The sequence below is a fragment of the Rhinoderma darwinii genome, chromosome 13 (genome assembly GCF_050947455.1).
Source record: "Rhinoderma darwinii isolate aRhiDar2 chromosome 13, aRhiDar2.hap1, whole genome shotgun sequence".
Classification (NCBI taxonomy): Eukaryota; Metazoa; Chordata; class Amphibia; order Anura; family Rhinodermatidae; genus Rhinoderma; species Rhinoderma darwinii.
In genome coordinates this window covers 25,321,737-25,346,157 of record NC_134699.1, presented here as the reverse complement: position 1 = coordinate 25,346,157, position 24,421 = coordinate 25,321,737, and the positions used below count along the sequence as shown (strand labels likewise).

The following is a 24,421-nucleotide window of genomic DNA, read 5'->3' as shown; positions in this document are numbered from 1 at the left end:
GATCAGCTGTTGCAGTTGCCTCCACGCACCAGATGTTATGTAGATGGCTCCGTACACCGCACAGCAGCCGTTCTGCAGAACAGCAACTCTGCTCCTATTAACTTGAATAGGAGCCGCTATATTGTGACCGGAGCCATCCGCTTCCGGCATGGACGTCCGGTGCCTGAGGCAGCTGATCAGTGTGGGGTCTGGGTGTCAGACCCCCACCGATCATATAGTGATGACCTATCCTATGGATACATCAGTAGTTCGTGCCCAAACAACCCCGTTAAAAGGTGGACATTCACTTTAAGGAGACAGCAATGGCTTCTAACTTTCATCCAATGAGCAGGACAACACCAACCACATAAACAATGATCATTTTACTATAAAACAGATCTTTCCTCTTCCATTATTTTTTTTACTTTTATAAAAGTTAAATATGATTCTCATAAGACTGGTGTAGCTGTGCAGAGAAAACTCACTAGGCACTTGTGTCAGATCACGTCTAAAGTCAAGAGTGAGCGTCCGCCTTCATAACAGCGTCTGGTTTATCTTTCTATTTAAGATCGGCAATAACCTCACAAATTTTATCTTGTTATAGAGGCTTAGACTTCTTCAGTGCCATCGAGAATGCTCCATAGAGACAGCACTTGCCCTCATTTTACTTGGGAAACGTGGTAAATACAAAATATAAAGGAGGACGTTTATGTAAACTATTAGAAGAAAAATCCAGAACAAGTCAAAAAAATGTACAATGGATCTTGATGTTGGCACCAGCTTTTCGAAGGTTTTGGTTTTTTACAAGTCCGTGGCTTTAGTCACATCTCAGCATTTATGTCAAGCTATTGTTAGATAATTACAGATTTGCCAACTGTTGAAAGTATAAGGGCTCGTCCGCACGTAGTGGAATTGCTGCGTATTGTCAGTCCGGAATTACAGACGGAAAATACACAGCAGAATACAGTAAGGTGGATGAGAGTTAACAAACCTCATCCACACGCTGCATAAAAATTCCGAACAGACATTTACCTGCGGTGCGCAATTTACATACTGCAGCATGTCAATTCCCGCTGCAGAAAGTGGACTGAATTGCTGCGTTTTTCAGAGGAGACGTCACCATCTCTCAACATTGACAAAAACGCAGCACAATCGGCACCATGTTCTGCAGTAAAAAACGCAGCACAATCGGCACCATGTTCTGCAGTAAAAAACGCAGCACAATCGGCACCACGTTCTGCAGTAAAAAACGCAGGAAATGGTGCGGATTTTCTGCAGAAGAAATCCTGCTTGTTTCTGCGGAATTGCTGCAGCAATTCTGTTACGTTTAGACAAGCCCTAAATCATCTCGTGAAAAACCCAAGACAGATGTGAATGAGCCATAAGGAATTCTGAATGTTTTTGTAACGTAACAATCGTTCACATTGCTTACCCGGCTGTACAGCAATTACAAATAAACCTTACAAAAACATAGAAAAAAAAAATACATAGAAGCCTTGCTTTATTCCTGTAGGAAACCTATGGGTAGTAACAGAGATAAGGACATAACCCGTCAGGTAAAAGACAAAAGTGCTGGTTTTGAGGGGGTGAAAACATAAAATAAAAAGACTGTTCCAGAATTTCACGCTGTCCGTCATGTGGTTAATCCTGCGGCTGGACAAGGCTTGGCTCACCTGGAATCTAACTCTTTGGCTTGTCTGGACCATTTCACAAAGAACATAAAGGGTTAGTGCTGCCTTATGTCTGATCCAGGCTCCATTAGGCCAAGCCTCACCGTGGTGTTATCTATAAACTGACCACATGTCGTCTTTCCTTAGCGCCCAAACAGCAGCCAAAAGCGGAAGTGGCTTTGTGCTCAACAAAGTCTTAGAATCCAGCGTAACAGCTCGAGGTACTGTCTCAATGCTCTATAGGCCTTACGTTCCCATACCTTATGGGTTTGAGCTTCCTTGCGTGTCCATGTCTGTCTCAGAAGAGCTGGAGTCCGAGTCTATGTCCACAGTCTCACACCGGTGTTTTTCCCGCACTCTCTGATGGATAAGTTGCAGACGACTGAGAAGAGACTGGTAGTCAAAATGTCCTCGCTTGTCACCAAATGGGTCCTATAACCACAGAAAAACCTTTTTAGATGCTGCCACTACAACACACTGCACAAGCAATAACTACTTTATAGGAGTCTTATCTCAAGAACAAAGTTGGTGCCTTAGGCCTTAACGACCTTAATGACCAGTTAAGTTTTTCAGTTTTTACCTCTGCATTTTAGCAGCCATAACTTTTTTATTTTTCATGGACGTGGCCGTATGAGGCCTTGTTTTATGCGGGAGAAATTGTATTATTTTTTTTGCACAGATTAGAGGTAGAAAAAAAATTCTTTTTACAGCGTGAATATAGGAAAAAGCTATTCTCTGCATAGTTTTTCTGGTTTATTTTTATCCCGTTCACGTTTCATGCTAAATAACCTGTTATATTAAGTCTTCAGGTTATTACGGTTGTTTAGATACCGAATATGTGTAGGTTTTTGGTTTTTATTTAGTGTAGGGGCATAAGTAATTTCTTTTTTTTGCTCCTTTTCTTTAATCCCATTATGGGATACCTTTATTTTTTACTTGAAATGTATTAGCATACTCCTGTATGCTAATACATTACACTGGGTCACTATGACACAGGAAGCTGTTAGGGCAGTACATAGTGTGCCTGAACAGCAGGCAAACGGAACCGACACTCCTGCGGTCCTTTGTAGGTCCCCAGGGCTGACTGTTGAGGGATTCCCTGCTCTTTGATAATGTCACTGGAAACCCGGTAACGTGATCAAAGAGGGGAGTTCCCTTTGATCTTGCCACGGTCACAGACCACGGTGATCAAAGGGTTAAACAGCTGGGGTCCGAATGTTTTCTGACCTCAGCTGTATTAGGCAGGCGGCTCGAAGACCAGGAGCTGAAGGTTTCAGTTCCTGCTTGGAGGATGAGTACTCACAGGAGCGCTCATCAGCCTCTTCCACAGCGACGCCAAAAAGACATCGCTGTAGACTAAGGACATGCACCGCCTGCCGTCAAAAGACGGTGGGCGGTCGATAAGGGGTTAAAGGGGTTGTGTGTACTGAAAATTAGCAGTGTAGTCACTGCAGTATGTGAATACACTCGCTAATATACATTCCGGTCCCCTGTCACGCCGATTAGAAGATTTAATTTAATTTTTATATAGCGCTGCCGGGGACAGGAAGTCTAGTTGCAGAGTCTTACTTCATGATGACACACCTCATCGTCACGTGACCGGCCCCGCTGTACTACTGCAAATACTTTTCAGTCCCCACATAACCCCTTTAATACAACAGTTTAAGGTACCAGTGATCTAAAGGGTTCTTCCTATATACAGCTATCTGGCCACACAGCTGCTGGAAAGCATTGGGTCTCCCTGGGACGCCTCCTATGGAGTTACATCCTTAGCAGATCTGCATCACCACGCTATTGCCTATGCAAGTAAAGATCTATGAACCTACAGAGAACGTACTACGTGGAGACTATTGTATAGAGAGTGTGGAGGGACGTTACATTCAGTCTTTAACCCCTTCAGGATTGAGCCTATTTTGGCCTTAATGACCATAGGATTTTTGTGTCGCTGCATTCAGAGCCAAAACGGTTTTGTTTTTCTGTCGACATAGCTGTATGAGGGCTTGTTTGTTGCAAGATAAGTTTTCTTTTTTTTTTTTTTTTAATGCCACCATTTTGGGCTACCTATAAAATGTATTGATTTACTTGTATTAATTCTTATTAATGTTTTCTGGGGGATGGGAAGAAAAAAAAATTATGCCATTGGTTTTTAAAACATTCACCGTGTGGGATAACATGTAAGGGCCGATTCACTGCTTTTAAGACCTCCGTCACAGACCCGGCCAATATTAAAGAGGCTCTGTCACCAGATTTTGCAACCCCTATCTGCTATTGCAGCAGATCGGCGCTGCAATGTAGATTACAGTAACGTTTTTATTTTTAAAAAAACGAGCATTTTTGGCCAAGTTATGACCATTTTTGTATTTATGCAAATGAGGCTTGCAAAAGTCCAAGTGGGCGTGTTTAAAGTAAAAGTCCAACTGGGCGTGTGTTATGTGCGTACATCGGGGCGTTTTTACTTCTTTTACTAGCTGGGCGCTCTGATGAGAAGTATCATCCACTTCTCTTCACAACGCCCAGCTTCTGGCAGTGCAGACACAGCGTGTTCTCGAGAGATCACGCTGTGACGTTACTCACTTCCTGCCCCAGGTCCTGCATCGTGTCGGCCACATCGGCACCAGAGGCTACAGTTGATTCTGCAGCAGCATCAGCGTTTGCAGGTAAGTAGCTACATCGACTTACCTGCAAACGCCGATGCTGCTGCAGAATCAACTGTAGCCTCTTGTGGCGATGTGGCCGACACGATGCAGGACCTGGGGCAGGAAGTGAGTGACGACACAGCGTGATCTCTGGAGAACACGCTGTGTCTGCACTGCCAGAAGCTGGGCGTTGTGAAGAGAGGTGGATGATACTTCTCGTCAGAACGCCCAGCAGGTAAAAGAAGAAAAAACGCCCGATGTACGCACATAATACACGCCCACTTGCAAAATCTGGTGACAGAGCCTCTTTAAAATTACAGACACCCCAATGGAAACCATCAAAGTCAGCCACCGGTGGTGTCCGTGGTGCAACAGAACCGGCGCTTCTGGTTATTCCCTTGTTCTGCTCCTCTGACAGAACAGAATTGTGAGAGTAGGTGTGAACAGAGCCTTACCTTTATTCCATCAGTCAAAACAAACATGTAAAGGTTTTTTTTTTTTTGCGTTTTACCACTTTTGCACAATAAAAGCACATTTTAGGAAAAATATTTGTCGCGCATTCCAAGAGTCATAAGTTTTATATTTTTCCGTCAATGTAGCCATATGTGGGCTTGTATTTGGCGTGACCAGTCATTTTATTTTTTTCATTTAACCAATTTGGGGTAAACAATTTTTCTAAATGAAATCACTTTAAAAAATATATATATATATAAAATAAATTGCTTTTTTTTTTTAATTGACTTTATTAAACATTAATATTTTTTTTAGTCCCACTGGGGGACTTCAGAATACGATAATTTGCCCATCAAGTAACTGCCCGTCAAGTATACCAAAGCATCCTATTAGGCTGAGCGACAACGCCTATGCCCCAAACCCAAAGAAAGTGGCAATCTGATGAAAGTCACAATACTATGCTCCTAAAAACGGCAATATGTCAGTTATCCCCTAACTTTATTGGGCCCATTTTCTCATGAAATATATATATATAGACATTTGATATAATAACCAGGTAACTCACCTGCATGCTTTGTCCCTGTAAGTGAAATCTATCCTTGCAAACCACTTCATAAAAGTCATAGTATTCCAAGAATGATTTTTCCATTACACTCCTGCAACAAGAAAAGATAAAGTCAGTCATGGATATAAGATGGTCCTCAGTGTCTCCTCTCTTGGCATAGCGTTAGGGCTGGTCAGTTAGAACATATAGAATATCTTAATACAGCAAAGGGGGACACATAGATGTTAGAGCCCCTAAAGAAATTGAAGGATCAGACGGGTTAAAATGAAACACCAGATTCCTGTTCGATGTGCCAGGCACCGCAGGTGGCCTATGGGCAGCTTTATTCTACAAGGTATGAAGTGTTCTTATCACCTGCACACAATGGCCAACATTTATTAATAATGGCATATTTAGCACCAATTAAACTGAAGAGGGCAGCTGCTTAGAATTGCTCCTAATTAAAATATTTATTTAGTTCACCTCTAAATTTAAAATTAGTTGAACTTTTTCTGTCCAAACATTTGCGGCACTAATTTGTGACTTAGGGCCGGTTCACATCAGCGTTGGCTTTCCATTGAGGGGTTCAGTCTGAGGTTTCCCTCGGGAGAACCCCTCAACGGAAACCTTAGCTTCCGTTTGCATCACCATTGATAGCAATGTTTCCGTCACCTTTTGATAATGATTCTGTCAAAAAAACGGAATCCTGACAGAATGGTAACAAGCGGAAACCAATAGCGCAGTCGACTTGATGCTTACTACTGGCTACGGATGCCTGGGAGACAATGCACAGGGCTCGGTCTACTGCTTGAGCAGGAAAAAAAAAAAAAAAAGGAGACGATCGAACGTTGTTAGGCTACTTTTACACGAGCGTGACAGATTTACACGCATAAATCTGGTCCGTGTGCGTTGCTGCATCTGTGCTTTGCGTATGGCAAGTGTTTTTCACGCACTCGCAAAGCACATTTATTTTTTTTCCAATGGAAATGCACAAATCACACAAAGCACACAGATGTGCATCCGTGTGCTGTGCATAGTTTTCACACTCCTGCTTGTGTGAATGGCCCCATTGAAATCAGTGTCTGTCAATCGGGAAGGGCTTCCCGCAAAGCGCAGTACCATTACGTCGCGGTGATAGTGCAGGCTCAGGAGCCGAGCCCGCACCATCACCGCCGGGTGCCAGCTGTATGTTACAGCTGGCACCCTAAGGTATTGGCCAGGACCGGAGCTAGCATCCGATCCGGCCGATTAACCCCTCAGATGCTGCGCTCAATAGAGATCGCAGCATGTGACGAGTTTTTAGCCACCGGCACCCCAGCAACGTGATCGCTGGGTTGCCGGTGGCTGCAAAGGCGATCGGAGGCCTAATACTTACCTCCCGGTCTGCCAGCAACTGAAGCCTCCTATGCACCGCTCGGCGGCGGGGCCTAAAAGGTTTCCGGTACCATTGGCAAGATGGCGCCGGCGTCATCAGCAGTGGGTGTACGCTGTATATTACAGTGGTCATCCCACTGTAACGCCAGAAACCGGAGCTAGCTCCGATTCCTGCTATTAACCCCTTCGATGCAGCGATCCAATGCGATCGCTGCATCAAAGTGATTTCTAGCAAATCGGCAGCCTAACAATGGCCTCCTGTCTGCCATTACGGAATCCGATTAGGCCCCGACTGGAGCCGGAGCCTGATCGGCTTGCTGTCCGTGAATAACGGACAGCTCTAATACATTGCACTACATAGGTAGTGCAATATATTAGAACATCAATCAAACAGTTGGACCTTCAAGTCCCCTAGTGGGATTAAAGAAAGGTGTAAAAAAAATGTAAAAATAAAAGTTTCAAGTAACATAAAACACGATCGCCTAATTTCCCTTATCAAGTCATTTATTATTGTAAAAAAATATATAAAACCATACATATTTGGTATCGCCGCGTCCGTAACGACCTGAACTACACGAATATTATGTTGTTTGTCCCTCGCAGTGAACGCCGTAAAAAAAAAAAAAACAACCTAAAAAAGAATGCCAGAATTGCTTTTTTTTTTGGGTCACTTTCTACAAAAATGTAAATAAAAAGTGATCAAAAAGCCGCATGTATTATAATTAAAAAAATAAAAAAAAAAAAAAAAAAATAAAAAAAATCGCACCTATAAAAAATATTACTCGTCTCGCAAAAAACAAGCCCTCAGACAGCTCCATCGACGAAAAAATTAAACCGTTATTTTACTTACAACTTGGCGACAGAAAAAATACATTATATTTACAAAAGTTATTTTATTGTGTAAAAAGTTGTAAAACATAAAAAAGTTCTATAAATTTGGTATCTCCAGAATCGTACTGACCCGCAGAATGACGGTAACATGTAATTTATAACGCATGGTGAACGCTGTATAAAAAAAAAAAAAAACTAAAAAAAAAAACTATGGCAGAATTCCTATTTTTGGATTACCTTGCCTCCCAAAAAAAAAGGATAACAAGTGATCAAAAAGTCGCATGTACCCCAAAATGGTACCAATAATAACTACAGCTCGTCCCGCAAAAAAAACAGCCCTCATACCACTACGTCTATGAAAAAATAAAATTAGTTAAGGCTCCAATAAGTCAGGAAATAAAAATATGCGGTTGTGCAGGCCCAAGGGGAACATTTCTTCTGTTTCAAGAGATGAATCATCAAGGCACTAAAATTAGGGAACCAGGAAGGGGAGGGCCCAAACATATCTGCTGGAAGCGAGGGAGCCCGTATTATACCAGGACAACCCTTCCCAGCAAAATTCCTCAAACCGCAAAGGTGTGGAGTGTGGATCAAAAGTGGCATAAGAAAGGACGCCATATATCAGTGCGACACCGGCCTGTGCAGAAAGGATTGCTTCACAGCACCATTCGCAGCACAATTATTTATGGAAAAGACCTGTGGGGTGAAAATGCTCACTACACCCCTTAATAAATGCCTTTAGGGGTGTAGTTTCCAAAATGGGGTCACTTCTCAGCAGTTTCTTTTATTATTTCACATCAGAGCCTCTGCAATTGTGAACCAATACTTTGTAAATCGCCAAATTAGGCCTCAATTTCGCATGGTACGCTTTCACTCCAGAGCCTGCTCGAATGTCCAAGCAAAAGATTAGGGCCACATGTAGGGTGTTTCTAAAAGCGGGAAACACAGCATAATAATTAGAGAGCTGTATTGTTATGGTAGCACAAGCTGGGCACCACATATTGGCTTATCTATGGAAAAAATAAAATTTTCACTCTGCAACATCGAGTACACACTTATTTCTGCAAAACACCTGCGGGGTTAAAATGCTCGCTACACCCCTAGGTGAATACCTTGAGGGGTGTAGTTTCCAAAATGGGTTTCCACTGTTTTAGTCCCACAGGGGCTTTTCAGATGCGACATAGTGCCCAGAAACCAATCCAGCAAAATCTGCACTCCAAAAGCCAAATGGCGCTCCTTCCTTTCTGAGCCCTGCCGTGTGCCCAAACAGCAGTTTATGACCACATAGATAATTTCCTTGAGGGGTCTAGTTTCCCAAATGGGGTCACTTTTGGGGGGTTTCCACTGCTTTGGCACCGCAAGAGACCTTCAAACCTGACATGGTGCCTAAAATATTTTCTAATAAAAAGGAGGCCCAAAGACTCACTAGGTGCTCCTTTGCTTCTGAGGCCGGTGCTTCAGTCCATTACCACACTAGGGCAACATGTGGGATATTTTCTAAAAACTGCAGACTCTGGGCAATAAATATTGAGTTGCGTTTCTCTGGTAAAACCTTCTGTGTTACAAAAAAAAAAAAAAAAGATTAAAAATAAAATTTCTGCAAAAAAAAAAAAAAGAAATTTGTCAATTTTACCTCTACTTTGCTTTAATACCTGTGAAACGTCTAAAGGGTTAAGAAACTTTCTAAATTCTGTTTTGAATACGGAGGGTTGAAGTTTTTAAAATGGGGTGACTTATTGGGGGTTTCTAATATATAAGGCCCTCAAAGCCATTTCACAACTGAACTGCACCCTGTAAAAAAATAGCCTTTTGAAATTTTCTTGAAAACGTGACAAATTGGAGCTAAAGTTCTAAGCCTTGTAACGTCCTAGAAAAATAAAACTATATTCAAAAAAACTATGCCAATCTAAAGTAGACATATGGGGGATGTTAATTAGCGACTATTATGTGGGGTATAACTGCCTGTCTTACAAGCAGATACAATTAAATTTAGAAAAATGCTAATTTTTGCAATTTTTCACAATTAAATACTGAATGTATCGAGCAAATTTTGCCAGTAACATAAAGTCCAATGTGTCACAAGAAAATCTCAGAATCGCTTGGATCAGAAAATATGGCATTTCAAAGGTATCACACTGGTGGGGCTGTATCAGGACTAGTGCAAGCGGAGCACTAACTTAAAGCAACCAATCAAACGCTAGGTCTCATTTTTAGGGGCTCTTTGGACAACAAAAGCAGAAACCTGACAGGTTGCTATAGGCAACAGATTTGCCTTTCCTTTGCATGAGTAGTAGTAAAATGTCCTCGTTGTCAGACCGGTCAATATTTGGGAGGTTTAAGAACACAGTTTATTCGGTGTGGGCTAACCACCCCAATATTAAAATATGTCCGTTATGTGCTCCATAAGAAGCATGTACAGGTACGACCGGTTAAACTTATATTACACGTAACCCTCCAATTCAGGCTTCTGTAGATTTATTAACCCCTCCAGAACTGAGCCCGATTTGGCCTTCAGGACGAAGCAGATTTGTTCCAATCGAACATGTTACTATATGCGGTAATAACTTTGGAATGCTTTAACCTATACAAGTGATTCGGAGATTGTTTTCTCGTGTCGTGTTGTACACCAGGATTTAGAAAAAATGTGCAAATATTAGTATTTTTCCCAATTTAAAATGTTTCTGCTTGTAAAACAGATAGTAATACCACACAAAATAGTTACTAGTTCACGTTTCCCAAACGTCTACTATATATTTGCATCGTTTTTTGAACATCCTTTTATTTTTCTAGGACGTTACAAGGCTTAGAACTTTAGCAGCAATTTCTCATATTTTCAAGAAAATATCAAAAGGCCATTTTTTCAGGGACCAGTTCAGTTCTAAAGCGGCTTTGAGGGCCTTATATATTATAATACCCCAATAAATCACCCCATTTTGGAAATTACACCCCTCAAGGAATTTTTCTAGGGGTAAAGTTAGCATTTTGACCCCACAGTTGTTTTGCTGAATTCATTGGAATTAGTCTGTAAAAGGTGAAAATCCATTGTTTTTTGAGTTTTGTTTTTACGGCTTTCACCGCAAAGTAAAAACGAGCACTTACATTTTTTTTCTGCGTTTCAATACAATTACGGTGATACCAAATTTATATATATTTTTTTTTAATTTTACTACTTTTACAAAGTAAAAAAAATGTTTTTCACTACATTCCGAGAGGCGCAACATTTTTTTTTTTTTTGGTCGATAGAGCAGTGTGAGGGCTGTAGTTTTTATTAGTACATACAACTTTTTGAGCACTTATTACATTTTTTGGTAGCGCCGAGGTGACCAAAAAACAGCAATTTAGCCGTTTTAAATTCTTTATTTTTCACGACGTTCACCGTGCAAATTATTGTAATAATTTGAACTTTTTTGGACTTTAAATTTGTTTATTTTTTTCCACTAATAACTACTTACTTTAGTTTTTACACATTTTATTAGTCCCCCTATGGGACTTGAACCAGCAAATCAGTAGATCGCTGGTACAATGCACTGCAATACTAATGTATTGCAGTATATAGTCATTTTCACAGGCTCCTGTAACAGCGCGATCACTGTTCCTGTCCGTTAGCCCCGGGTGTCAGCTGTGTATTACAGCATGAGACCGCTCCATACATCAGCCCCCACACCACGACATGCTATTAAGTCGTGGTGCGTGAAGGGGTTAAGTTCAGCGGTTGGTGCAGAGTGAAAATTACAATTTTCCACTGATATGCTATTTTAGTGTACAATATGTTATGCCCAGTTTGTGCCACTGAAGACAAATATCTCATAAAACGTTAAGCGGGTTCTCCCGGGTATGGCCATGTCATATCTGTGGACGTAAACTGCTGTTTGGGCACGCAGCAGGGCTCAGAATTTAGCTTTTGGAGCGCAGATTTTGCTTGCCAGTTGTGTTTGGGGTTTTACTGGTATTTCAGACACCCTGCACAGTTGACAGCCGCTGCAGTGTAGCGCGGCACGGTGGTCAACTATTAAAGCGCGGACGTAACTGCACACCCAGGTGCGCGAAGGGGTTAAGAGTCACGCAACATATTAAAAGTATTTTGTACATTTAGCAGCAACAAAAACAAACAGGTTACACAAACAATTAAATCATTATCCTAAAGCCTGATTCACACGATTGTGTCCATTTTGCGGGTTTATAAAAACGCTGTGTTTTTTATGTGTTGCAGTTCTGTGTGCCATCAGTGTTGGTGCACATTTTTTTTTCTCTGAATTTCTTTAGCAACTGACGCGTGAAACACAGACAACACAGATGACGTCCGTGTGCTGATTTTCACGCACAGACTTCAATGGCGTGTGGTCAGCAAAAACGGACTAGAATAGGACATGCAGTGAGTTTCATGCAGTGAAAAATCACGCATGTCTGAATAGCCCCATTGAATTGCATAGGTCTGTGTGCTGTCCGTTTTTTTTAACGGACAGCACACGGATGTATACAACGTTCATTTGAATAAGGCCTAAGGGTAGTAACACACTGGGCATAAACACAGCGGATTTCATCGCAGGAAATATCCGCAGGGTATTACAGTAGCAGCAGAGTGGGTGAGATTTGAACAAACCACATCCACACACAGCGGAAAAAAAAAAAATCAGATGGGAATAAAAGGATAATAAATTGTCCTGTGGCGAGTTTTGTTGTTTTTTTTTAAGCCGCAGCATGTCCATCCTTGCTGCAGCATCGCCGCTCTTTTGTTATTCCCATTGAATTCAATGGGGAGGTAAAACCCGCAACAAAGAGCTATGTGTTGCGACTTTTCTGGCGGAAACCATGAAAAAAAGAATTCACAAGTGAGAGGAAAAATACTTTTTTTTTTTGGTGGAAAAGATAGCGCAGTCGACTACGCAATTTATTCCGCCAAAACAACGGAAACCTTACGGAACGGAGACAAATGGGACCCATTAGCAACAGAAGCATTACCATTGAAATCAATGGTAATTCTAACGGAAAGCTATGGTTTCCATTTGTCTTTCTGCTGACGGGTTCCCCTGACGGAAATGTCTGACTGAACCAATCAACGGAACCGAATGCAGATGTGAACACAACCCAACATCAGTGAGTGTATATACATTGTATTTCAGTATAGTCTACGAGAACGCCACAGTGCTATGACTTACCGTAAGGTCTCAGGACACTGGCACTTTCCCTCCAGCATTTCACATACTGCCACTCTTATGGTCTCATGACGGATACACTCATTGTAGTTCTTGCTGTCTCCTGAATGCCTTTCCTGAGGAGAAGCAAACAGTGTAAATATCACATGCCGAGTCCGGAGTTATTGCATCAAGAACAAGATCCAAGGGTTAGAAGAAAATCTAATACCTGTTCAAAGCCAGGCTCATTGTGATAAGGGTTTTCAGTCATCAGGGACTGGATAGAGATGAGCACTGAAGACAGGCTTTGGGCTGGACTCCATGCAGGTCCTGTCCAAGTACTGGTGTAAGAAAACAAAGAGTGTTAAAAAGTCTGACCAAGAATCAGCTCTGTGCTGCCAAACCCAAACCCCCCCGGCTCACAGCTCTGTGCTGCCAAACCCAAACCTCCCGCCCCCCCCCCCGGGATCACAGCTCTGTGCTGCCAAACCCCCCGCCCCCTTCGGGCTCACAGCTCTGTGCTGCCAAACCCAAACCCCCCACCCTCACAGCTCTGCATCTGGAGACTCTTCTGTTCACTACTAGACATTATGTGCAGCCAAAGGAATCGGAGGGAAGTCACAGCACAGTTACTCACAAGTAGTTCCTTACCCAAGAATACTCAGACAGACTTTGCCGTTACGATAGAAATTGGGGTTAAACCTCACGGTATTGTTACCAGTTGTCATCAGTTTAACTCTAGGGGGGTGAATTGGATAATCTGGGGGACACCGGAACAAGAACAGGAAGAAGCCGCCTTCATAAGGTGTATCAAACGGACCTGTGATAAGTGCGTGGATCTGGAAGACAAAGTGTATGTTCATACCATTACCAAGGATGAAGTGGCATTTCACAGATATAGGGCACGTAACCTTTGTAATGAAAATAATTACACCTTACAAAAGCAGAACTCTGTGCGGAAAATCTGCAACATTTACAGTAGCAGGAAAGATAATGGGCTTTTAATCCAATGGGGTGATAACAGTCGCAACAAATAGCAATCGTTGAGATTTTTGCAGCAGGAAAGCTTAGATTCTGCCACAAAAAATATCAAATCTGGGGGGAAAATAAATAAATAAAATGTATCTATATATCTAGACTTACCCCTCCTGGCATTAACACAGCGACAGCTCCTTGTTCTCCATCCAGGGCAGCCTCCTGGGATTGTTTCATCCCATGTGACTGCTGCAGCGAATCACAGGCTGTAGTGGTCACATGGACTACAGCCTCATCACAGGAGGCCAGGCGGCACAGAAAACAGAGGGATGTGTTTCTATGTCAACGCCAGGAGGGTTTCGGCTTTTTTTTTATTTTTCCTTCTGTTTTCCGCAGTGGCAATTCCATCCGAAAGGCTACACCACAATTTTGTGTGGTTTTTCGGTCAGAATTCCCAGTGTGTTCTAGGTGGGATATACGGTGTATCCGACCTGTGGAAACATTCTTAAGCAGCCATGAATCCCATGTAATGTGTATAGGGAAGCCTGACTGTCCTGATGTCTACTGTAGGGAAATAAGGACCAGACATGTTGGATTTCAACCCGCTTGATTCTTGATTTCCCCTGGAGATCTGCTAAAAAATCTGCACAGTCGGCCGATACATACAAGACAATGGGAGAGAGGAGGGGAATAGACAGGTATATCAAATGTATATGTCTCAAGATAGCATTGGTGAGAGTTCCTGAGCTTGCCCTGCACCAATCACTAGAATGAAGCGGCGTGCACTGTGTAATAAAACTGCATGCTCATTCACTATGAATGATCTGGGCAAAGTGGCACTACCACGCATGCACATTTGTAATCTAGAGTTAAATCATTATTACATAAGTGACAGCCAAAAATGGCAGCTCTTCACTTTCCCTGTGCAGCGACAATCCCGGCCACCTGCAGTGCAGGATACACCTCAGTTAGCTGTAGAGCAGAACGCTATTCCTGCCGACACGCCAGTTTACAGCATCACTTTCTAATCTGCGTTAGTTCGCCTGCCAGGACCCAGAATTACATGGTAGCAATTCTAGTTAGGCACTACACCTCCTTCATAGTTTTTCCCACTCAGCAGCGCTCATGCCCACAGACTGTGCAGGGAACGACCACACCGCCCTATTCACTTGAACTCAGTTCCCTGCACAGCATCTGGACAGAAGCTCCGAAGTGCAATGAAAAACCAAAAGGTGCCTCACTCTCTTCGTCGTCGGGTCAGTGGAGATATCAGAGGTTATGACATATGTTAGTGATGGAAATTCTCTTTGTTCAATGTGGTATACGCATGCCTTCCCACCGCACTACTAACATTAAATATGATTGTCGCCTAATAGATGAAACCCTATAAAAACCTAATACATGAAACCCAAGGACAGACATCTCCATTAATTGAACACAATATATGGGACATTTTTTTTTAACCATTTATATACATGTCGGTTGTAAATGACTGATACAGAACGATGACAAAATCAGTGAAAACAATAACAACACGGAAGAGATCATGTGTACCTTTGTCATGTCATGAGGATCCGGCACCACAAACATCCCAGGAGGAGGCTCTTTATAAATTGACATAATATCCCTGAGGGGAAACAAGAAGAAATATCAGAACACTGAACGACGAAGCCGCATAGACATTAAAGGGGTATTCCTATCTGAGATCACGCCCATACACATGAATACACACACGCACGGGTCAGAGGACCTATGTTCTCCCGATAGGTAAGGGTCCCAAATGTGCAACCCCCCCCACCTATCATGCAAGTAGGGCATGTCCAGAGGTATAGATAAGAATACCCCTTTAAATGTAACCTGAAAGTGAAACTATTCCAGTAGGGCAGAACATTTCCTGGTGTTTACAACAAACCCGAGAGCGACATAAGAACATTATTATAACAAAAAAAGGGGGGCGGTAGGGGAATTCATCAGTATGACGCAACTGGTGAAGGAGTCTCAGGAAAACATACGTGTTGATTATCCTATATACCTAAAACAGTAAATTACTGAACGCTTCAATATACTTATCACGTATACTTCCAATGCTGGAGAATCGGTGACAGGCTGTTCATAGTGACAATCCATCACCTGGTCGCAGCAGGCAGCAATTCAAAGAAACATCACTATAGTAGGCGGACTATTTTAGGCCCATAGAACCCAAGAAGACTCCAACTCAAGTAAATGGAGACCAAGTTGCGCTGCTATTGTCATCCATTCATTTTCTATTGGAGTGCAGAAGGGAAATTCTGCACAAGTCACATCATGAAAGTGAAGTTGCAAAATAAGCCTTAGGCCTCATGCACACGAGCGTGTTTGGTCCGTGATATACGATCCGTATGTCGGCTGCATTTACCGGACCGAACACACTGCAGGGAGCCGGGCTCCTAGTAAAGTTATGTATGACGCTAGGTTCACTGCCTCCCCGCGGAAATACTGACCCGTACTGAAAACAGGGGGAGGCAGTGACTCGCAGCGTCATACATAACTATGATACTAGGAGCCCGGCTCCCTGAACCGTGTTCTGTCTGGTAAACGCGGCCGACATGTGGTCCATATATCACAGATCGGACACGGTCGTGTGCATGAGGACTTTTGCTGGGACCTGGGAACTGTAGCCACTGTCCAGTCATGACCAACAAGACTTTTAAATTGATAGAAATGACAGAATTTGGAGCAAAGTTACGACAGGTCAGAGCTGCAGTCAGGACATTGCTCCATTAGGATCTATTCACACTGGGGTCATGACGGCAGGTCAGGTTTCTGTGGTTGCTGATGGGCAGAACACAAATTTTCTGTAACAATTTTACAGGTGCATTTTGCCCCCACTAGAGGCGTCCGTCAAAGATCTGCCTGAAAATATCGGAAAAAATAGTGCAGCATGCTACGCAATTGTTTCCGGTAAAACTACGGGCACCGTGACGGAACGCATTAAAGTCAATGTGTTCTGTCAGGAGCTGATGGTGTATGTCATTCAATTGACCCAACGCTTCCGGTATTTTCATTGTTCTGCTCTTCTTTAAAGAGGCTCTGTCACCACATTATAAGTGCCCTATATTGTACATGATGTGATTGGCGCTGTAATGTAGATTACAGCAGTGTTTTTTATTTAGAAAAATTATCATTTTTGACGGAGTTATGACCTATTTTAGCTTTATGCTAATGAGTTTCTTAATGGACAACTGGGCGTGTTTTATTTTTTGACCAACTGGGCGTTGTACAGAGGAGTGTATGACGCTGACCAATCAGTGACCAATCAGCGTCATACACTTCTCTCCATTCATTTACACAGCATATAGTGATCTTATTACATCACTATGTACAGCCACATACACACACATTAACGTTACTTAAGTGTCCTGACAGTGAATAGACATCACTACCAGCCAGGACGTGATGTCTATTCAGAATCCTGACACTTCGGTAACGTTTGTGTGAGATTTACAGCACAGCAAGCGTAATCTCGTGAGATTACGCTGTAAACGGTCATTTAAAACGAGATTACGCTTGCCGCGCTGTAAATCTCACAGAAACGTTACCGAAGTGTCAGGATTCTGAATAGACATCACGTCCTGGCTGGTAGTGATGTCTATTCACTGTCAGGACACTTGAGTAACGTTAATGTGTGTGTATGTGGCTGCACATAGTGATCTAGTAAGATCACTATGTGCTGTGTAAATGAATGAAGTGTATGACGCTGATTGGTCACTGATTGGTCAGCGTCATACATTCCTCTGTACAACGCCCACTTGGTCAAAAAGTAAAACACGCCCAGTTGTCCATTAAGAAACTCATTAGCATAAAGCTAAAATTGCTCATAACGCCGTCAAAATTAATAGTTTTCTAAATTAAAAAAAACACTGCTGTAATCTACATTACAGCGCCGATCACATCATGTACAAGATAGGCCACTTATAATGTGGTGACAGCCTCTTTAAGGAGCAGAACTGAAACACAGACGCAGGTGTGAACAGGCCCCAAGTCTCTTATTGTGCCATGTATCTAGTGCCAGATGCCACTTGCATGATGATCAGCACAGAATGAACGACAGAGGAAATGAAAGTTTCTCGCTGATTTGACTTCCATATTTGGTAAAGAAATAGAAAGTATTTGATGATTTTTTTATTTTTAAATTGTATGAGAAATGGTTATAGTAGGGGCACCGAGTAGTGTACACCCTGTGTTATTACCAGGGGAGCGGAGTACAACATACACGCTGGGATGTTAGCACTACAACTTCCTTTTCTGCGGCCTCCCATCTATCCTTAACCCCACAGCCCGGTTTATCTTCCTCTGCCCTCATGGTCATGTGATGGACACACAGGTGCTGGGATCATTACTAGACTCCGCTCTGATACACACACTAACGAGCCCAGCGCCTGTGTGCCCATCACATGACCATGGACAGAATTTTATCCACTGGAAGTAAACAATGAATGTTGCTACTGAATGACAACAAGCAGAGATCTTGAAAAACATGCAGAATGCAAATTGGAAAATTGTATAACATTTAGGCTAAGGCTACAGAGCGACTTTGGCCTCGACACAGGTCACGCGGCCAAAGATCGCTTTGTCGCCCTGCATTCACCACTGGTAATGAGTCACTGGCCCGTGTTGCGACCTGCACCACAACAGTCGCAAAAAATCCAGCAGGATGGATTTCTTGCCATTGTTGCGGCCCAGTAACTCTAGGGTTGTAATGGGGTCTCATTGACTTTCATCAGGTCGTGGCTGAAGTCATCGTGTAGCCCTATTTATACAAAAAATAACTGTAAAATTTGATGAAACCAGACAACCCCTTTAATGTACAGCGCCCTGGAGTTAATGGCACTTTAAAATACATAGAAAACAAGATAATAATATCTATGCGATCTCCAGTTCGCGAGTAATATCATTAGACTCCATACTTTGTTACATGGATCTGTAATTTGCTCTGAAGTAGAAAAGAAAACAGGGCAACAAAACTGCAAATTACCGCAGGTTCTTCGCGTGATTTTCTGCCCCGCGTTCTTACTGGGGAGACATATGGCCAAATAACTATAGCAACATGTAGAAGCAACGCAACTCGACTTTGCAGCAAGTGGCCACTATTTACTGTCATTTACAGCCCCGAGATGATGAAAGACGAATTTACATTAAAGGGACTCTCCAGTAAAAATACGTTTCCCAGTGGAATTATATATCAGACTTCATCATTAACAATTTCTGAGCTGTGACCCAAATATGTTCAACAGAAGACACCACCCATGTATGACAGTGGCGCATGTCCCCAACCTGGCATTGCCACACTCATTGAGTAGAACTGTTGGCAGTGTAAAGCCCAAGGCACGGTCACTTGCAACGAAGAAGGGGGCGGCACCCAGCGCGGATTAGATGGCATGTATTATTTTTTTTTTTATTTCTTTCGATAATAGAGTATCGTACAGAAAGCAAGCAGACCAGGCCAGCCACTCACTGCCAGCCATGGAGACATTTCACCAATAATGATGTGACATCCATAGGAATAACATCGTCAATTCAAGCAGTCTCAGATTCCCTACATATATTGACAGGTGCAACAAGCAATATCAGTACTGGCTGTCAGGGAAAGAAAGATGGCGGATGGTACGTTGCATGAAAAGTGGATTACGCTGGTTTAATTAGGCCGGGGGGGGAGGGGGACGCAGGGTTCACGTCGTCTCCCTGCTTGATAAGAACTTGTATTCTCAATAGCCAGTTTATTCTTACACAACTCAGCCCCAATCCAAGCAATGTCCCACAATTATCGGGGTGATTGTCTGAGAGACCCATTTATTTACATTTTACTAGGACGGAATGATTTAGTAGAGAAAAAATAATTCCAATATCAGCAAAATAAAGCCCTGCTATTGCAGTAATGGGGTCCCCGTGTGATAAGCGGGTACACACTAATGGCCCTTTTACACTGGGGCGATTATCGGGCAGACGAGCGTTCATAGAACGATAATTGCCGATAATTGTCATGTGTAAACAGGGGAACGATGAGCAGATGAACGAGCAAACGCTGGATCGTCTGCTGGTCGTATCGTTTTAAATAAGTGAAATATTATCGTTGTCGGCAGCACATCTGCCTGTGTAAACAGGGAGACGCGCCGCCGACATGATACTGTATGGGGACGTGCGATCGGAGTAATGACCGCTTGTCCCCATCCATAGCTCCGTGTGACAGGAGCAAACGAGCGCCGATCAATGAGCTGTCTCAATCGGCGCTAGTTTTACCGGCCATAATTGGCCGGTGTAATAGGGGCTTGGTAGCCATAGTGATAATAGTGATGTTATAGAACTGACCAGATCATTATTTCACCCCCAGTCACACAGAGATGATCATTGTGGCTGTTTATGATTGGATCATATAATAAATCGCTGTGTGATGGCGGTAATAATTGGGGTTCAATACTTTGCTTCTGTCTTTAAGACAACACGACACCTCCTGCATGTTTACAGCGATTTTTCAGGAACCAAAACAAATATATAAATAAATAAAACAAAAACACAATTAAATTGCCCCATACGCTACAATAATAAACCCGCTGCACAATCTCATGGGAGCAGTCCAGCCAATCACAAGAAGCGACGAGTCCAACATAGTGAAATCACCAGAGCAGGCTCTCACTGGCTGACCCACTCACATGACATCATTCCTATGGACGACACGTCATCACAGATGTTGTGGGAGATTCGGTGAAGAATTTTTGGCTGGATATTTTTTTAAATCACCAGAAAACCCCTTTAATACTCATCAATACGGGCACTCTGGAACCCTGTGCCCAGCAATAGGGGAGGAGAGCCACCTCCAGTCCCACCCATTATAGGGACACCTGTATACAGGCGGGGTGACCCCCGGTGTCTCACCGCTTAATCCGTAGTACACACTGAGCTGACGCCCTCTCGTTGTCCCAGTCAGTACTGGATGTTGGGTCCCACACAGATGACGTTGCAAGGTGCGAGGTACCGGGGGGCTGGAGACCACTGAGGTGGGGGACCAAACCTCCACCGACCGCCCCCTGGAGAATGATCGCCTCAGCCGCCGGACTCTCCGCCATTCCTTTTTACTCTCGCTTCCGGGACTCCGGAGCAGCGAGATGATAGGACAGATAGACTCTCACTTGTCATAGAAACGCCGGACAATCTATTTACTTCCGCCGGAAACTGAACCATAGAGTCTGTGGTAACGGCTAGAACGACCTGTTAATCAGCTATAGAATAGGTGCTGACTTCCGGCGGAAGAAGTTGCGCCAGAGCTCTTTTTTTTTGTCGCTTCCTAGAGGGTAAGTAAGTGGCCATCTTGTTGGTTGTGATAATGTGGGGGAGTCGGACACAGCATCGGCTATGTCGAGTAGTTTGGCCATTACTTCAAATACCTACCGACATATGACATAGTCATCGGGGGTCATTATGCCGAAGATCCATATTGGTCAATAGCTCTGTACCGAACAGCTAGAATTCCTGATTTAAGTCCTTCACTGCGCAACAATTTTCACAAATTAAACAAGAATTATGAAATGTAAAAAAATTATATGATAGCTCCTTATACATTTTATGAAAGTAGACACCTTACACATTATAAAAATGCCGCCTGCACTCCACACTACTGGGCACCTTCATGCAATTTTGCATCAAAGTGATAAAAAGTCATATTTATGGCTAAAGGTCTGACCTAAGTAGAGCCTGAAGCACAACACCTCCTAAGAATACAAGTTGACATTGTGCAGAGCTCATACATGTTTACATGAACATAATCCTCACAAATCATCAAAACTGTGGACCAAAAATCTCAGTGATCCGGATGCCAGTAATCATCGGAGTCGTGGAGTCGCTCCGGTCGCTCGTCTGATTTACATATTGCAAGTCCAACACGAATTCCTGCGTGATGCGTGGCAGAAATCCAAGGCATTTCTGTCACGGCTGCGCTACATTTGTGTTATTTAATGTGGGTTAATCCTCTGATTTCCATGCAGAATTTGCCAAAATGCGTAGCATGCTACTTATTTTCAATGGTGATTTTTTTTTTCCGAGTTGCGAACAAATATCTGTGCAGAACCCTTTTCACATACATGGGAAGCAGATTGGGTTCAAATTTGACACCAATTTCTGCATAAAATCCGCAAAGAAAGTTTAAAGTCGTGACGTATTACATATGGCCATGGCAGTGAAGGGGTTATTTACACGTCAGCTTTGCGTATTTGTTTTGCTGAAATGATGCGCAACAAATCGCCACAAAACCCAAAACATGTAAATACACCCCAACAGGAGTAAAAAGTGAGTGTGGTTTTGGGGCCGTGACTTTAGTGGGGTGTTTGCCACCTAGGTCTGGACCCCTCAGACAGACAAATTACTATTCTCCGTCCTCCACTCTTGACACTTGAGGCTGCGCCGGCAGAGTGTCCATGTCCTGCTGCTGAATGTGAGGTCTCGGCTACAGTGTCCTGCTGGCACCAATCCCACCCGTAACCTAGTCCTGACGTGTTCCTAGGGCGAGGAGGGCCTAGCAAAGCAGGAGGATCCCTGTGCAGGCCCTGTCTTATGCAACAATACGCATAAAATGCACTTGCAATTGCCGGTAATTTTTTCTCTAGGCTGTTTACCGGTCGGGTGGCAACGCTATTCACAGATCATAAATTGTAGCACCCAAAGAAGGAGACCTATATACATGGATATACCAGCAAGCTTCTCAAACAGCGTCTGTGCCTAGTACTGCAGCGTGTGCCTTTCCTTGAATGAGGCGAGCTGCATTACCAGGGACAGATGAGCCGCTGTGCTATGTAAACAATGAAGCAAAACTGGCAGCAGCGCAGCGGTCTCTTAATGGTGCTGATCATCGAGGTCCTGGAGTTCAAACCCACATCGAGCAAACATTAATGGTCTAGTCTAACGATCGGCCATCAGTGTTACAGTCCTGGAAAACCCCTTTAAACTGCTCTTCTTATGTTGACGTAAAAAGAAAATCTGTAATAAGAAAAGATTTTTACTTGAGAGTGTAACCAGTTGTTGTGTTCTGTATCTTTTCCAGTGATCCATCCTATAGAACCTCTTCAAGGTAACATCAAAAAGGAGGTTGGGGTTCAGCCCACTTTCTTTATCCCTCCAGATTGCTGGCCTCCTCGGCACAGGCTGGATGACATCAGGCGATTTATGTAGAGAACATGGACTGCAGTCATGTAGACGAAACCTATCAGGAGTCCCCAGCGCAGAGCAAAGACCACAATCTGGACAGTGACAACCCTGATGAGCACATGGATCACACCTACTCAGCGGCATGTGACATTGTAACTTGTGATATCCCGTACTCTGCTCTGAGCCCTGATACCGTTACACTTAAAAGGAAAATCCGACGCTTACATCGACGGGCACAAAGGCAGAAGCATAAGATTAAATGCATGAAACAACTGATTAAACAACTAAGGGCCTCATGTGACATTTAGTAGTGATCGGACGGACAGACATTTATCTGGACTTTTTCTAGTAATCCCATTAAGGAACACTACAATCATCCTGTAAAGGGCATTTACACAGAACAGCAACTTGTATTGAACTGCACTGGGCATTGAGATAGTGTCCCTTTAAACTGATCATTATAGTGGAAGACTGTGGATGGCTATGAAGATCTCTATACATGTCAGTGATATCAATATGTAGACAGTTGTAACATTAAATCACCTAGTAAATGTATGAAATGTTTAAAGATCTTTTATCTGCAGTTTTAAGTACGTGCTGAAAGTGATCGGTATTATTAGTGAAATCTTAAAAAACAAACTGCTTCCATTTCTTTGGCTGATATAATTTTTCCAACAAGAATAGTTTCAAATCGACTGTAGAGTTCCCTGTGAGGAACAAATGATTAAATATGTTGAAATTTAACAAGCCCAATCCTTGTTACCTCCCATTTTTGCCTTTGGAGAACAGTTGGGCTCCGGCCATGAACATTATATTCAAAATTGATGGGACCTGCTGACATGTATCTGATGTGTGTGGCTAGCGCTACATTCAGTCTTATTTCAAAGGAATCTTATCTATATCTGTATATCCCAAAAATGACCAGCAGGGGTCACACACACACAGGGGATGCCTTTTGCAGACCTGCACCTCTGTGTAATGTGTACTTATGAACTATATGCAAGTTAGTTCTCCTCCAGGAAAACACTCTAGTGCCACCTATTGGAGGTAGCTTCCCTGTTAGTCAATGTCCAACCTGTAGAAGAGCCTTAAAACACTGCTAGAGATTATAGCCAAGCCGGAGTCTCCTCCAAAAAGGAGAGAAATCCAGAGCGTTTTTTATAGGAGAATCTGGCTTAGTCCCGTTTCAAGGTTCTTCTACAGGTCAGATATTGACTAACAGAAGCTACCATTAATGGGGGGATGTTGAACATAAAGCAAATCCTTGCTCTGAGGAGTTGCATGGTGTATCCCCTCTCAGCCAGTCAGCAGATCTGAAAACAGTACACCGGTATTAACAGGATTATTGTTATAAGTTTATTAAAAATCATCCTTTATTTTTCTAGTAGAATACAAATAATGAAAATAAATGCAAAACAACATCAACTGATTTGTATTGAGTTTTTTGTAACCAATTAAACATTTAGACAGTTACTTTGGGGGCTTTTCTAGTTTTCAGGTATTTGGAAGTCTAGATGATAAAATTAAATCCAAGAGTAATGCGTCTGGTCTTAAAGTGAAACTTCAGTTGTGGGCTTAAATATTATACGCAAATCATTGACTTTGGGTAATACTACCTTATTTATTTTCTTTAGATGAGCCTGCTTGTTTGCTTTA

At 42.8% G+C, this 24,421-nt stretch overlaps 2 protein-coding genes and 1 long non-coding RNA gene across 3 annotated transcripts in view; 2 read left to right on the top strand and 1 right to left on the bottom strand.

The window, feature by feature from the left end:
• Positions 1-1,508, top strand: part of SNF8 (SNF8 subunit of ESCRT-II) — a 33,152-nt gene extending 31,644 nt beyond the window's left edge. Inside the window, exon 10 of the transcript XR_012851574.1 lies at positions 584-1,508. The gene's annotated coding sequence lies outside the window, so the exon portion shown is untranslated. The remainder of the gene's footprint in view (positions 1-583) is intronic.
• UBE2Z (ubiquitin conjugating enzyme E2 Z) lies at positions 1,464-20,811 on the bottom strand. Its single transcript, XM_075845546.1, has 7 exons — positions 20,504-20,811; positions 15,149-15,221; positions 13,271-13,458; positions 12,849-12,960; positions 12,644-12,756; positions 5,304-5,394; positions 1,464-2,081 (listed from the first exon to the last, which is right to left on the bottom strand). Exons 1-7 carry the CDS (start codon positions 20,692-20,694, stop codon positions 1,911-1,913), a joined length of 939 nt encoding a protein of 312 aa, XP_075701661.1. The 5' UTR covers positions 20,695-20,811; the 3' UTR covers positions 1,464-1,910.
• On the top strand, positions 20,340-23,404 carry LOC142665784 (uncharacterized). Its single transcript, XR_012851575.1, has 2 exons — positions 20,340-20,919; positions 22,662-23,404. It is a non-coding gene; the product is annotated as an uncharacterized LOC142665784 (long non-coding RNA).
• The last annotated feature ends 1,017 nt before the right edge of the window (positions 23,405-24,421 follow it).

What these genes read in the sequence shown, in the direction of transcription:
- UBE2Z (XM_075845546.1), bottom strand. Translation starts at nt 20,694, where the DNA reads ATGGCGGAGAGTCCGGCGGCTGAGGCGATCATTCTCCAGGGGGCGGTC. An exon ending in GTCTGTCTGAGTATTCTTGG is followed by an intron (nt 12,961 to 13,270) that starts GTAAGGAACTAC and finishes TTCTTACACCAG; the next exon opens with TACTTGGACAGGACCTGCAT. An exon ending in ATGAGCCTGGCTTTGAACAG is followed by an intron (nt 12,757 to 12,848) that starts GTATTAGATTTT and finishes GCTTCTCCTCAG; the next exon opens with GAAAGGCATTCAGGAGACAG.